This window comes from Cydia amplana, chromosome 5, assembly GCF_948474715.1.
Source record: "Cydia amplana chromosome 5, ilCydAmpl1.1, whole genome shotgun sequence".
Classification (NCBI taxonomy): domain Eukaryota; kingdom Metazoa; phylum Arthropoda; class Insecta; order Lepidoptera; family Tortricidae; genus Cydia; species Cydia amplana.
This window is the reverse complement of record NC_086073.1, coordinates 19,203,817-19,217,451: the sequence shown is the minus strand read 5'-3', so window position 1 is coordinate 19,217,451 and position 13,635 is coordinate 19,203,817. Positions and strand designations below refer to the sequence as shown.

General features: G+C 50.8%; 1 protein-coding gene across 1 annotated transcript in view; it reads left to right on the top strand.

Moving 5' to 3' along the window:
- The window catches only part of LOC134648378 (dedicator of cytokinesis protein 7), a 258,518-nt gene that overhangs the window by 33,975 nt on the left and 210,908 nt on the right, over positions 1-13,635 (top strand). Inside the window, exons 25-32 of the mRNA XM_063502906.1 lie at positions 3,815-3,941; positions 4,682-4,845; positions 5,999-6,133; positions 7,017-7,157; positions 8,829-8,987; positions 10,719-10,895; positions 11,142-11,315; positions 12,986-13,116. Of these exons, the coding sequence (XP_063358976.1) occupies positions 3,815-3,941; positions 4,682-4,845; positions 5,999-6,133; positions 7,017-7,157; positions 8,829-8,987; positions 10,719-10,895; positions 11,142-11,315; positions 12,986-13,116 (1,208 nt within the window). The remainder of the gene's footprint in view (positions 1-3,814; positions 3,942-4,681; positions 4,846-5,998; positions 6,134-7,016; positions 7,158-8,828; positions 8,988-10,718; positions 10,896-11,141; positions 11,316-12,985; positions 13,117-13,635) is intronic.

Genomic DNA, 13,635 nt, shown 5'->3' with positions numbered 1-13,635 from the left:
GCGCTGGCGCAGTGCTGCGCCGAGCTGCCGCCCGCGCGCCTGCCCGCGCTGCTGCACCTGCTGCATCTCTGCTTCATCGCGCACGAGTACAAGGTACACACACACCACCGCAACCTGCTGATGTGCCTCGTGTGGCTGCTGAAGAGCTGCTCCCGCGCCGCGCTGGCGCAGTGCTGCGCCGAGCTGCCGCCCGCGCGCCTGCCCGCGCTGCTGCACCTGCTGCATCTCTGCTTCATCGCGCACGAGTACAAGGTACACACACACCACCGCAACCTGCTGATGTGCCTCGTGTGGCTGCTGAAGAGCTGCTCCCGCGCCGCGCTGGCGCAGTGCTGCGCCGAGCTGCCGCCCGCGCGCCTGCCCGCGCTGCTGCACCTGCTGCATCTCTGCTTCATCGCGCACGAGTACAAGGTACACACACACCACCGCAACCTGCTGATGTGCCTCGTGTGGCTGCTGAAGAGCTGCTCCCGCGCCGCGCTGGCGCAGTGCTGCGCCGAGCTGCCGCCCGCGCGCCTGCCCGCGCTGCTGCACCTGCTGCATCTCTGCTTCATCGCGCACGAGTACAAGGTACACACACACCACCGCAACCTGCTGATGTGCCTCGTGTGGCTGCTGAAGAGCTGCTCCCGCGCCGCGCTGGCGCAGTGCTGCGCCGAGCTGCCGCCCGCGCGCCTGCCCGCGCTGCTGCACCTGCTGCATCTCTGCTTCATCGCGCACGAGTACAAGGTACACACACACCACCGCAACCTGCTGATGTGCCTCGTGTGGCTGCTGAAGAGCTGCTCCCGCGCCGCGCTGGCGCAGTGCTGCGCCGAGCTGCCGCCCGCGCGCCTGCCCGCGCTGCTGCACCTGCTGCATCTCTGCTTCATCGCGCACGAGTACAAGGTACACACACACCACCGCAACCTGCTGATGTGCCTCGTGTGGCTGCTGAAGAGCTGCTCCCGCGCCGCGCTGGCGCAGTGCTGCGCCGAGCTGCCGCCCGCGCGCCTGCCCGCGCTGCTGCACCTGCTGCATCTCTGCTTCATCGCGCACGAGTACAAGGTACACACACACCACCGCAACCTGCTGATGTGCCTCGTGTGGCTGCTGAAGAGCTGCTCCCGCGCCGCGCTGGCGCAGTGCTGCGCCGAGCTGCCGCCCGCGCGCCTGCCCGCGCTGCTGCACCTGCTGCATCTCTGCTTCATCGCGCACGAGTACAAGGTACACACACACCACCGCAACCTGCTGATGTGCCTCGTGTGGCTGCTGAAGAGCTGCTCCCGCGCCGCGCTGGCGCAGTGCTGCGCCGAGCTGCCGCCCGCGCGCCTGCCCGCGCTGCTGCACCTGCTGCATCTCTGCTTCATCGCGCACGAGTACAAGGTACACACACACCACCGCAACCTGCTGATGTGCCTCGTGTGGCTGCTGAAGAGCTGCTCCCGCGCCGCGCTGGCGCAGTGCTGCGCCGAGCTGCCGCCCGCGCGCCTGCCCGCGCTGCTGCACCTGCTGCATCTCTGCTTCATCGCGCACGAGTACAAGGTACACACACACCACCGCAACCTGCTGATGTGCCTCGTGTGGCTGCTGAAGAGCTGCTCCCGCGCCGCGCTGGCGCAGTGCTGCGCCGAGCTGCCGCCCGCGCGCCTGCCCGCGCTGCTGCACCTGCTGCATCTCTGCTTCATCGCGCACGAGTACAAGGTACACACACACCACCGCAACCTGCTGATGTGCCTCGTGTGGCTGCTGAAGAGCTGCTCCCGCGCCGCGCTGGCGCAGTGCTGCGCCGAGCTGCCGCCCGCGCGCCTGCCCGCGCTGCTGCACCTGCTGCATCTCTGCTTCATCGCGCACGAGTACAAGGTACACACACACCACCGCAACCTGCTGATGTGCCTCGTGTGGCTGCTGAAGAGCTGCTCCCGCGCCGCGCTGGCGCAGTGCTGCGCCGAGCTGCCGCCCGCGCGCCTGCCCGCGCTGCTGCACCTGCTGCATCTCTGCTTCATCGCGCACGAGTACAAGGTACACACACACCACCGCAACCTGCTGATGTGCCTCGTGTGGCTGCTGAAGAGCTGCTCCCGCGCCGCGCTGGCGCAGTGCTGCGCCGAGCTGCCGCCCGCGCGCCTGCCCGCGCTGCTGCACCTGCTGCATCTCTGCTTCATCGCGCACGAGTACAAGGTACACACACACCACCGCAACCTGCTGATGTGCCTCGTGTGGCTGCTGAAGAGCTGCTCCCGCGCCGCGCTGGCGCAGTGCTGCGCCGAGCTGCCGCCCGCGCGCCTGCCCGCGCTGCTGCACCTGCTGCATCTCTGCTTCATCGCGCACGAGTACAAGGTACACACACACCACCGCAACCTGCTGATGTGCCTCGTGTGGCTGCTGAAGAGCTGCTCCCGCGCCGCGCTGGCGCAGTGCTGCGCCGAGCTGCCGCCCGCGCGCCTGCCCGCGCTGCTGCACCTGCTGCATCTCTGCTTCATCGCGCACGAGTACAAGGTACACACACACCACCGCAACCTGCTGATGTGCCTCGTGTGGCTGCTGAAGAGCTGCTCCCGCGCCGCGCTGGCGCAGTGCTGCGCCGAGCTGCCGCCCGCGCGCCTGCCCGCGCTGCTGCACCTGCTGCATCTCTGCTTCATCGCGCACGAGTACAAGGTACACACACACCACCGCAACCTGCTGATGTGCCTCGTGTGGCTGCTGAAGAGCTGCTCCCGCGCCGCGCTGGCGCAGTGCTGCGCCGAGCTGCCGCCCGCGCGCCTGCCCGCGCTGCTGCACCTGCTGCATCTCTGCTTCATCGCGCACGAGTACAAGGTACACACACACCACCGCAACCTGCTGATGTGCCTCGTGTGGCTGCTGAAGAGCTGCTCCCGCGCCGCGCTGGCGCAGCACTGCGCCAGCGCGTCTCTGCTTCATCGCGCACGAGTACAAGGTACACACACACAACAACACTGCTGCCACCTACATAGGCTACGCCTAGTGCAGGAACCGGTACAATCGTGATTGGAAATGCTTTAAATGTACAAAATTGTCATTCAGTTTTAAGACCAGTAAATTTAAGTTTCTGCCAAAATCTTTGTGTATGTTGCGAACGCAACCTTTATTTGTATAAAATCTCAATACCTATATTCCTAATGCAGTAGCTAAACGCGGCCGTCGGGCTCGGCTAGTATTCGGCAGCTTTTTCTTAAGCACCAATAGGAGCGCTCCACATACTATGTATCGCGGCCAATTAGAGGCACCTAAATTTAAACCACCTTTTGTACTATTGAAATTATGCAAATCACTCTCTCATCAGCGTTCATACAATATCCACCACTTCTACATTTAACCGTTTTGGCAAGAACCCTTGTAAACCAGTAGTTGGAAAATTATATCAGTTCACTATAAGAATTGAAGCTTTTATTTGAGTCGTCGAGCTCCTGACCTGCACGGCGGCTACAGTGTACAATGAATATTTTTTAATTTTTTTTACAACCTGCCACCAGGGGCCCGTTTCTCGAACAGTATTATGCTAATATTATTATTCCACAAACCATCAAATCGTATGTTAACTTGTAACTAATAATATTACTGGAAGTCTCAAATAAAATGTTCTTTACGGGAATTTTACAAAATTTAGTTTTTTTTGGTATTTTCCAGTTTTATTCGGAAAAATTGAATACATCATACACAATGTCACTGAGTGATGACAGTGTCAAAGGCAATACAAGGCTAGAAACAAACACATTAGGCATGCAACCTTTATTTGTCGTAATAGACGCGTTTTGTTAGAGATTGAATCTTCTGTACCTAGTACTATTATTTATTCTGTGACAATGTTCAACAGGGTCGCAAAGAGCTGCTCAAGTGTCAGCAGCAGAACGTGCGCAAGACGACCGACATCAAGGCTAAACTGGAGGATGTCATCTTGGGGCAGGGGTCGGCGCGCTCAGACTTAATCATGAGGCGGAAAGGTTAGTTAGTGCTAGTTGCATCATTCGCACTTGACAGACTGATCAACGTCACCCGGTGCGCCGCGGCGGTTTACCGTGAAACTTTCCATTAGCGAATTCTTTAACCATGAGAAACAGTTTGGTGCAAGTGGTGCAACCGACCCTTAAGATCGGTTTTCCTAGGATAGCGGTGCCGTCATATAGCGGCCGTCTCCATACTAAATAATACGGCTAAATATGGATGTCGTAGTATTTGTATGGAGACGGCCGCTATATGACGGCGCCGCTTTCGGAGGAAACCAAAGCTTTAGAGTACACATAATTAAGCAAAATTTAAACAGTGTAATATTTTAATAGTGGAAGCACTGGTGGCCTAGCGGTAAGAGCGTGCGATTTGCAATCCGAAGATTCCGAGTTCAAACCTTGGCTCGTACCAATGAGTTTTTCGAAAGTTACGTACGAAATATCATTTGATATTTACCAGTCGCTTTTCGGCGAAGGAAAACGTCGTGAGGAAACCGGACTAATCCCAATAAGGCCTACTTTCCCTTCCGGGTCGGGAGGTCAGCTACAGTCGCTTTCGTAAATACTAGGGCCCACGCCAACTTCTGGGGTAGTCGCCAAGCGGATTCTAGGCTCCCATGGGCCGGGGCAAAATTCCAAAATAACTTGATGTAAATTTTTTTTTCTGATTAAATCAATTCAGGGCCGGTTTTTTTAAATAGTAAGACAAACGTTATAAAGTTGTGGTCGGTTGTTAGGCGGTTCGTCTGCGGTCCCTGGGCGGCGCGAGCGCTGGCGCAAGGACTGGCGCGGCGCGCGCGACGCGCCCGCCTCGCCCCTCGCGCCGCACCCCGCGCTGCCCGCCGCGCTCGCCGCTGAAGTCTCGCTCACTCTGCTGCACGCGCTGGAGACCATCGTGCAGGTGAGACGGACACGTTATACTACCATACAGGTGCGAGTGCGACGGCAACGGTGCGCAAACTGAGTGGACGCTCCGGGGCGGCAACTAGCGGGCCGTCTAACGTGTCAATATTAAACGAATGAAAACGTATGCAAGTGTACCCGCCGTTCAAATCACTTGACGCAGCGATGCGCGCCCCGTAGAACTTCTACTACCGAGGGAAATACACCAGCGTTTTTTAACTGCTCGTTTCTCCTCATTGTAACCTTGTTGTTTGGCTTGAAAGTCGTTGTTTCCTGGACAAATTTTGACTAGTAAGAGTTGAAATAGGTGGAGGTTCCGAGTTATTGTAATTTTATACATACAGTCGGCAGCAGAAGTTGCTAAGCGGGCGAGGTGTTCAAAATTACCTTCACATGCTCTTATTCTCTCAACAATAAAGTCGCGTCAAGATCATTTTGAACACCCGGCCCGCTTAGCAACTTCTCCTGACTGTACATACATATAATCAAGCTTATTTCCCGGAGGCAATAGGCCAATGATTATGGCGCCATCGCTCGCAAAGATTACACCATACATTGGGCCTACTGTCGAGTAAATGTCGTTAATTTCAATATTTAACAAATTAACACATATCAGTGAATGAATAAGGATCAAAGTCAAATGGCGTTCTAACAGTTTTAATCTTTTGTCGAAAAATTGCAGTAATCTTACTGTGACTACATAATTTACTTTGACAGCCCGCCTCTATTTCAAATTATCTTTGCCGGAGGGGTAGGCAGAGGCCACGGATTGCTACTTGCTACGATCCTGACATACCTTTTTCGCTACCTTCAATTTTATAACATTCCTCATACACGCTCGCCGGCTTAGGGTGCTCTTCCTACCTACCTACCTACCTACCTATGGCTCCCTCAAAACGGTAAGTAGGATGACGCCGGAGTGGCTTTTAGTGGGTATACCTCCTCTCCCCCTCTCAATAGGAGAGGACGGCTGCAGGAGGGAGTCCCACATATCCCCCAATGGCTCCCCAGGCCGGGGGAATGCGTAATGCATTTTACCACTCCGTCAACAAAAAAAATAAAAAAAAGGGTGCTCTTGACCTGGCCTTTCTTCAGGTTTCCCCCGATCTGATCTAATTTTATAAGTTTTAAAATATTGTTTTCTATTACAGTCATGCAGTAACTTGGAATCGGGGCAGGCCGTATGCAGCGCGGCGCTGCAGGTCGTGTTGCGCGCCATGCAGCGCAACCAGAGCGCGGCCGTGTTGCAACACATGTTCGCAACAGTGCGCTCGCTGATCGTCAAGGTTAGGACATATTGACATTTAAAATCAGAAATTAACAAAATCAACAGCAGTTTTTTAAATAAGTTTTTGGAAAAAAAATATTTTCGTAGAAGCTTTTATCGCTGACTGTACTTTCCTTTCCACAGACAACTAATACTCATCGAGACAATTCTAAAAACCCCAAACACAATTAGGTTGCGTTGTTTTATTACAGAGTTCCTATGGCCACCTCCTGTCTCCATCATCAGATCAGCTCGATGGTACCATAATATTGCATTGTCACCCGACTTACTTATGTACGCAAATTTTCAGCTTCATTGGAAGTCGGGAAGTGGGTCAAATGTAACTTGCAAGATGTGACCCGTACAAATATAGTTATTAACTATCGGGAATAAGTGGGTCAAATTTAACTTGCAAGATTTGACCCGTACAAACATAGTTATTAACTACATACATACTTACATAGGTACTCGTACATTGCAAGTTAAATAAAAGCTTGTAAAAACCGGTATACTTGCATACACTTATGCTATGTCAACATACGATTCCTTTAATATAAAATTTGAAGTATCGCTCGCAGACGTATCTGCTTGATAAAAAATAGATTCCGTCCAACAGTAGTAGGTAGTATCTAATATGCAACCCACTGACAATCCAACCTCTAGACTGAGCTTAGGCCAATTCTTTCATGAAACCGATGCTGCCAAAAATACGGGGGTGCGGGGGGACGAGGTGAGCGAATCCCGTGCCGTGATTGGTCCGTACAAAGACACGGACCAATCACGGCACGGGATTGACTCGAAGATGGAGTAACGCTACCGTATGTGTGGCAGAGGGGGTAGTGCGACTATGCTATGTCTAGAGGTTGGATTGTCTGTGATGCAACCATATGTTTTGGTACCAGCTCGGGTGGTCGTGCTGCGGCGAGGAGTCGGGCATCTGCCGCGTGCTGCTGCGGCACTGCGCCGCGCTGTGCGCCGCCACGCGCGCGCACGCCGCCGCCGCGCTCTACGCGCTCATGCGACACCACTACCAGCTCGGCAACGTCAGTACTATACTTACCATTCAATTAACACTCAAATTAAATATATCTTTATTTCAGACCCAGAAGTCCATATATGGTTAGTTACATTAACTTAAAGAGCCAACAGGAGTGGTCATTTCTCCATACAAACGTACTCGACTGTTTCCTCCGTGGGTTTTGAAGCTAGAGCAATGATTTTTTCAACACGTATTAATATTGTCAATATCTGTGACGGACCGTTTTGCTTTTTTTGATATTTTTGTTTTTTAAGGCGCTAGAGCCCTTCAAAAATGGCCAAAATGGCCTAATTGACTATGCCGCAATGAGAGGCGTGCTATTCAAAACTGACATCAATTAGTCAAAAAAGCAAAACGGTCCGACACAGATAATGTCATAATCATTTAGATTTCCAAATTTGGTTACGATTGGTTAAGTTTTAGAGGAGGAAACAGTCGAGTACGAAACCTCGATTTTTGATATTTTTACGCAGGATTTTTCGCCTTGTCCTTATCGCACTAGTTTTAGGAGCCGCTTCCGTTAGCGAGACGGGTATATTTACCTAAAATATTTAAATCTTAGCTCCTGTTGGCTCTTAAAAGCTATATTAGTTACCTACACTTACTATTTTTAATTAAATTTAACCAAACTGGTTCAATTTTGTTAACACATTCATTGCCATACAGCCACAACATCCGCGCCTGGCCACAAAAATGTCTTCATATAAAGGTGTAGTACCACGATCCCGACTATCGGGTCGTCCGGCCTGGGAACGAAATCATAAAATACCCGATAGTCGAGTTTTTGACACTGAATGTGTTAAAGTCAAGTACAAAAAGAAAGAAAAAAAACCATGTTCATATCATCAACTGACGGTCTTTCCACCGTGATATAAGCGGCTAAATATTTTTTTAATTCATGATAGTTGATAGCATTTAAACTCATCTGGCCGGGAGGCGATGACTGACGATATATGCTACTGGCCCGCGGTCTATAAGTTTAGGAATAAAATAAGTAATAAGTTTGGTATCTTTCACTTGCTCGTGTATTATTATCAGCACGAGACGTTAAACATCAACTGTGCCTCCTTGTAAAACAAATAACTCTTGTATACCTGAGCTGAGCTGAGCTGTGGTCACCTATAAGTGGCTAAGCATCTGTTAATGTTAAATGTCCTTGTTTCTATGTAATTGTGTAGATGTATTAACCAGGGATGTTGCGAATATCCGCATCCGCATCCGCAACCGCGGAACTTCCGCATTATTTTCAACATCCGCATCCGCATCCGCATAAAATCGATGCGGATTTAATGCGGATGTGGATGTGGAACAGGTCGGTACAGGAACGTCTTAGCATCGGCGTAAGTGCTAGACTGCTAGGCAATTTAGTCATTAACCAAAAAAAACTATTAGAAATGAGCAGTCAAGCGTGAGTGGGACTTAATATACGGAACCCTTGGAACGCGAGTCCGACTCGCCCTTGGCCGGTTTTTTTAAATAAAAATAACTAAAATGTAATATTTGACGTTTTTTATGGTACTATCTTGACATCCGCATCCGCGGATGTGAGCCTTTAAAAATACGCATCCGCATCCGCATCTGCGGATGTCAAAAAATCGGCATCCGCAACATCCCTGGTATTAACCGTTGGTGATCCTTAAATAAATAAAATAAAATAAAATAAATACCTCCGTAGAACTTCAGCCGCGTGAAGATGCAAGTGACGATGTCGCTGTCATCACTCGTGGGCACCTCCACCACCTTCAGCGAGGAGTCGCTGCGGCGCGCGCTCAAGACCATCCTGGTGTACGCCGAGCGGGACCCCGATCTGCAGCAGACCAGCTTCCCTGAACAGGTGAGTCGCTGTCACTAGCTTACAACCGGCTGACGATTATTTATTTATTTAAACTTTATTGCACAAAATATATACAACAATGTACAAATGGCGGACTTAATGCCTAAAGGCATTCTCTACCAGTCAACCATAGGGCCAAACAGAGATACCTTCAATTGGTGCAGAGAGAAAATATATTGAGTGAGTTAAAAAAGCAAACTATACTTATAAATTACATAAATAAATAAAATATATATAAACTACCACATATTTATAAAATACATACTATAAATATAATAATGATGGATATTATTTGAACTCTTGCTTTAGCAAATGCTTACGTAACATCCGCTTGAGAGATTGTCTATTGGATCTCTCTCTCTCTCTCTCTTTAGCCCTTCCCTTCGGGTGTAGGGATCCTTCATTTTACGCCACTCGTCACGGTTCTGTGCGACCTGGAGCTATTTCTTCCCCGCAGTCCTTTTGATGTCGTCGTCCCAACACGTCTGGGGTCTACTGGATATAGCATATGATATTCAGAAAATCTCAAATCTCTGAGAGCTCAACGAGGGTGCGGTGTTTTAGGGTCAGTACGCGCATGTTACACCTCTGGAGTTACAGGTGTCCATAGGATACGGTGACTGCTTACTATCAGGCGGGCCGTATGCTTCTTTGCCACCGACGTGGTATAACAAAAATCCATAGACTAGGAATCCTCTAGACTAAGCATAGTAACGCTACCCCCTCTGCCACTTATACGGTAGTTTTACTCCATCTTCGAGTCAATCCCGTAATCCCGTGCTGTGATTGGTCCGTGTCTTTGAACGGACCAATCACGGCACGGAATTCGCTCACCTCGTCGCCCGCACCCCCTTATTTTTGGCAGCATCGGTTTCATGAAATAATTGCTCTAAACTCAGTCTAGAGGATTCCTAGTCTATGCAAAAATCAAACGCGTAGAAATTGCTGAAACTTTATTTTGTTTTGGTGCCTACAGTTGCTTAACTCACCAACGGAGCGGCAGCTTACGTTCAAGAAGATACCTTAAACATCTCCTTTAACAATTTATGAGTTATTGCTCTGGGCACAAATGGAAAAGAGACAGATTGTAAAATCTTAGTAAAAAATTCCAACCTTTGCATATAATATGATTCAGTATATTCTATTTTTACATACAAATATACTCATGTTATACTTCATACAGGGTTCAGATGGGGACGATAGTCCCGATGGTGTAAGTCGGTTTGGCCCATACAATTCTTCATTTTGATTGCATCTTATTCCTTCGTTTATATCAGCATGAAGAGATACAGAAGAAATATTTTTTATACATACTACCTATTTGAATTACTCCCGTTCATAGCACGATTTGTTCTTAGCATAGACTGTATTTTTGTCGTTTTTATGCGAGTTTATGATACTCATAACATCAAAAACGTAGTCTTAATCAAATGTTATGTTTCTTTTTCATCTTTTCTCGTACCTATACAATAAAAAAAATGTGAATTAAAATTGTTTCCTATCTCCTTGTGTTGTGTTTGTTTCATGTTCATTTTGTAAACAAGACCCGAAGACCAGTCAAGATGTGTTGTATGAGCATTTTAAAGAGACCACGGATTTCCACTTGCTACAATTCTGACATACCTCTAATCTAATGTAATGTCTGAATACAATTTCTTAAATCTCATCTCAAAAATTTTTATCTCTAAAAAAACAGACGAAACTAGGTACTAATAATCCATACAATTATAGGTGAAGGACCTGGTGTTCAACCTGCACATGATCCTGTCGGACACGGTGAAGATGAAGGAGTTCCAGGAGGACCCCGAGATGCTGCTGGACCTCATGCACCGCATCGCGCGCGGGTACCAGCACAGCCCCGACCTCAGGCTCACCTGGCTCAACAACATGGCGCAGAAACACATGGAGGTGAATTTTAATTTTTAACAAGCAGAAACGTCTGCGAACGATGCTATTAAGCTTAGAATAAATTTAAAAGTCCCTTGAAGTAGGTTAGTTTAGTCCCTTGGCCTCTTGACACTTTTAGGGGATACAAAATGAACACATCTAGCGTGTTCTTGGCAGTGAATGTGTTAAGCTAGTTTAACTATACCGGTACTATTTACTTACAAATTGATGAACATTTTATTACAGAGACTTATTTTTTTTTCTCAGCGTTCGAACCACACCGAGGCAGGCATGTGCCTCGTGCACGGAGCAGCGCTGGTGGCGGAGCAGATGAACGCGCGCGGGCGCGGCGCCGCGCTGCTGGAGCGGGTCACGCACAACGCGCTCGACGAGTCCTGCGCCGACACGCTGCACCACCACCTCACGCACCACGAGCTGCAGGTAACACACCACGGGGCAGCGCTGGTGGCGGAGCAGATGAACGCGCGCGGGCGCGGCGCCGCGCTGCTGGAGCGGGTCACGCACAACGCGCTCGACGAGTCCTGCGCCGACACGCTGCACCACCACCTCACGCACCACGAGCTGCAGGTAACACACCACGGGGCAGCGCTGGTGGCGGAGCAGATGAACGCGCTGCTGGAGCGGGTCACGCACAACGCGCTCGACGAGTCCTGCGCCGACACGCTGCACCACCACCTCACGCACCACGAGCTGCAGGTAACACACCACGGGGCAGCGCTGGTGGCGGAGCAGATGAACGCGCGCGGGCGCGGCGCCGCGCTGCTGGAGCGGGTCACGCACAACGCGCTCGACGAGTCCTGCGCCGACACGCTGCACCACCACCTCACGCACCACGAGCTGCAGGTAACACACCACGGGGCAGCGCTGGTGGCGGAGCAGATGAACGCGCTGCTGGAGCGGGTCACGCACAACGCGCTCGACGAGTCCTGCGCCGACACGCTGCACCACCACCTCACGCACCACGAGCTGCAGGTAACACACCACGGGGCAGCGCTGGTGGCGGAGCAGATGAACGCGCTGCTGGAGCGGGTCACGCACAACGCGCTCGACGAGTCCTGCGCCGACACGCTGCACCACCACCTCACGCACCACGAGCTGCAGGTAACACACCACGGGGCAGCGCTGGTGGCGGAGCAGATGAACGCGCGCGGGCGCGGCGCCGCGCTGCTGGAGCGGGTCACGCACAACGCGCTCGACGAGTCCTGCGCCGACACGCTGCACCACCACCTCACGCACCACGAGCTGCAGGTAACACACCACGGGGCAGCGCTGGTGGCGGAGCAGATGAACGCGCTGCTGGAGCGGGTCACGCACAACGCGCTCGACGAGTCCTGCGCCGACACGCTGCACCACCACCTCACGCACCACGAGCTGCAGGTAACACACCACGGGGCAGCGCTGGTGGCGGAGCAGATGAACGCGCTGCTGGAGCGGGTCACGCACAACGCGCTCGACGAGTCCTGCGCCGACACGCTGCACCACCACCTCACGCACCACGAGCTGCAGGTAACACACCACGGGGCAGCGCTGGTGGCGGAGCAGATGAACGCGCTGCTGGAGCGGGTCACGCACAACGCGCTCGACGAGTCCTGCGCCGACACGCTGCACCACCACCTCACGCACCACGAGCTGCAGGTAACACACCACGGGGCAGCGCTGGTGGCGGAGCAGATGAACCCTCCTCCTCCGAGTGCCAAAACCGGCCATGTGCGACTCGCGCACGAAGGGTTCCGTACCATTACGCAAAAAACTGCAAAGAAATCACGTTTGTTGTATGGGAGCCCCATTTAAATACTCATTTTATTCTGTTTTTAGTACTTGTTGTTATAGCGGCAACAGAAATACATCATCTGTGAAAATTTCAATTGTTTCGCTGTCACGGTTCATGAGATACAACCTGGTGACAGACAGACACACAGACGAACGGACAGTGGAGTCTTAGTAATAGGGTACCGGTTTTACCCTTTGGGTACGGGACCCTAAAAATGCCCGTTTTACATAGAACATAAAGTTGTTTAGCCCGTGTTACATAGAACATAAGGGTGTTTAGCCCGTGTTACATAGAACATAAAGTTGATGATCGTTTGCAGGCACTCCTGGAGCACGCCGCGAGTGAACTGATGACGGCGGGCATGTACGAGGCGGTCAACGAAGTGTACAAGGTGCTCATACCCATCGCCGAGGAACACCGCGACTATAAGAAACTCGCTAACATACACGGGTAACATACACTTATTCTTCACTAGCGACCCGCCCCGGCTTCGCATGGGTTAACAAATTATACATAAACCATCCTCTTGAATCACTCTATCTATTAAAAAAAACCGCATCAAAATCCGTTGCGTAGTTTTAAAGATCTAAGCATACATAGGGACAGATAGACAGCGGGAAGCGACTTTGTTTTATACTATACGTAGTGATTATACTGGGTGACACGTTTTAGGTGATGCAAGATATGATATGTATGCGATTTTACTCATTTAAATCGTCTTAACAAAGTTTTCATACAATTTTTGCATTAACTTTGGTCGCAAATGTCAATAAACCACATTGTTGTATGTCATTTCTTTCGGAATTGATTTAAATTCGAAAACAACAAAGATCCCTCGTGTCGAGTAAGATTTCATGGGAAAATTCCTATATTAATGTCATTTTTCTATACTATTTATTTGTAAATGTGATTGTTATTAAGACTGTCTGTCTAAAAACTCTAAACTTACCACGTGTATGTAGGTTTAAT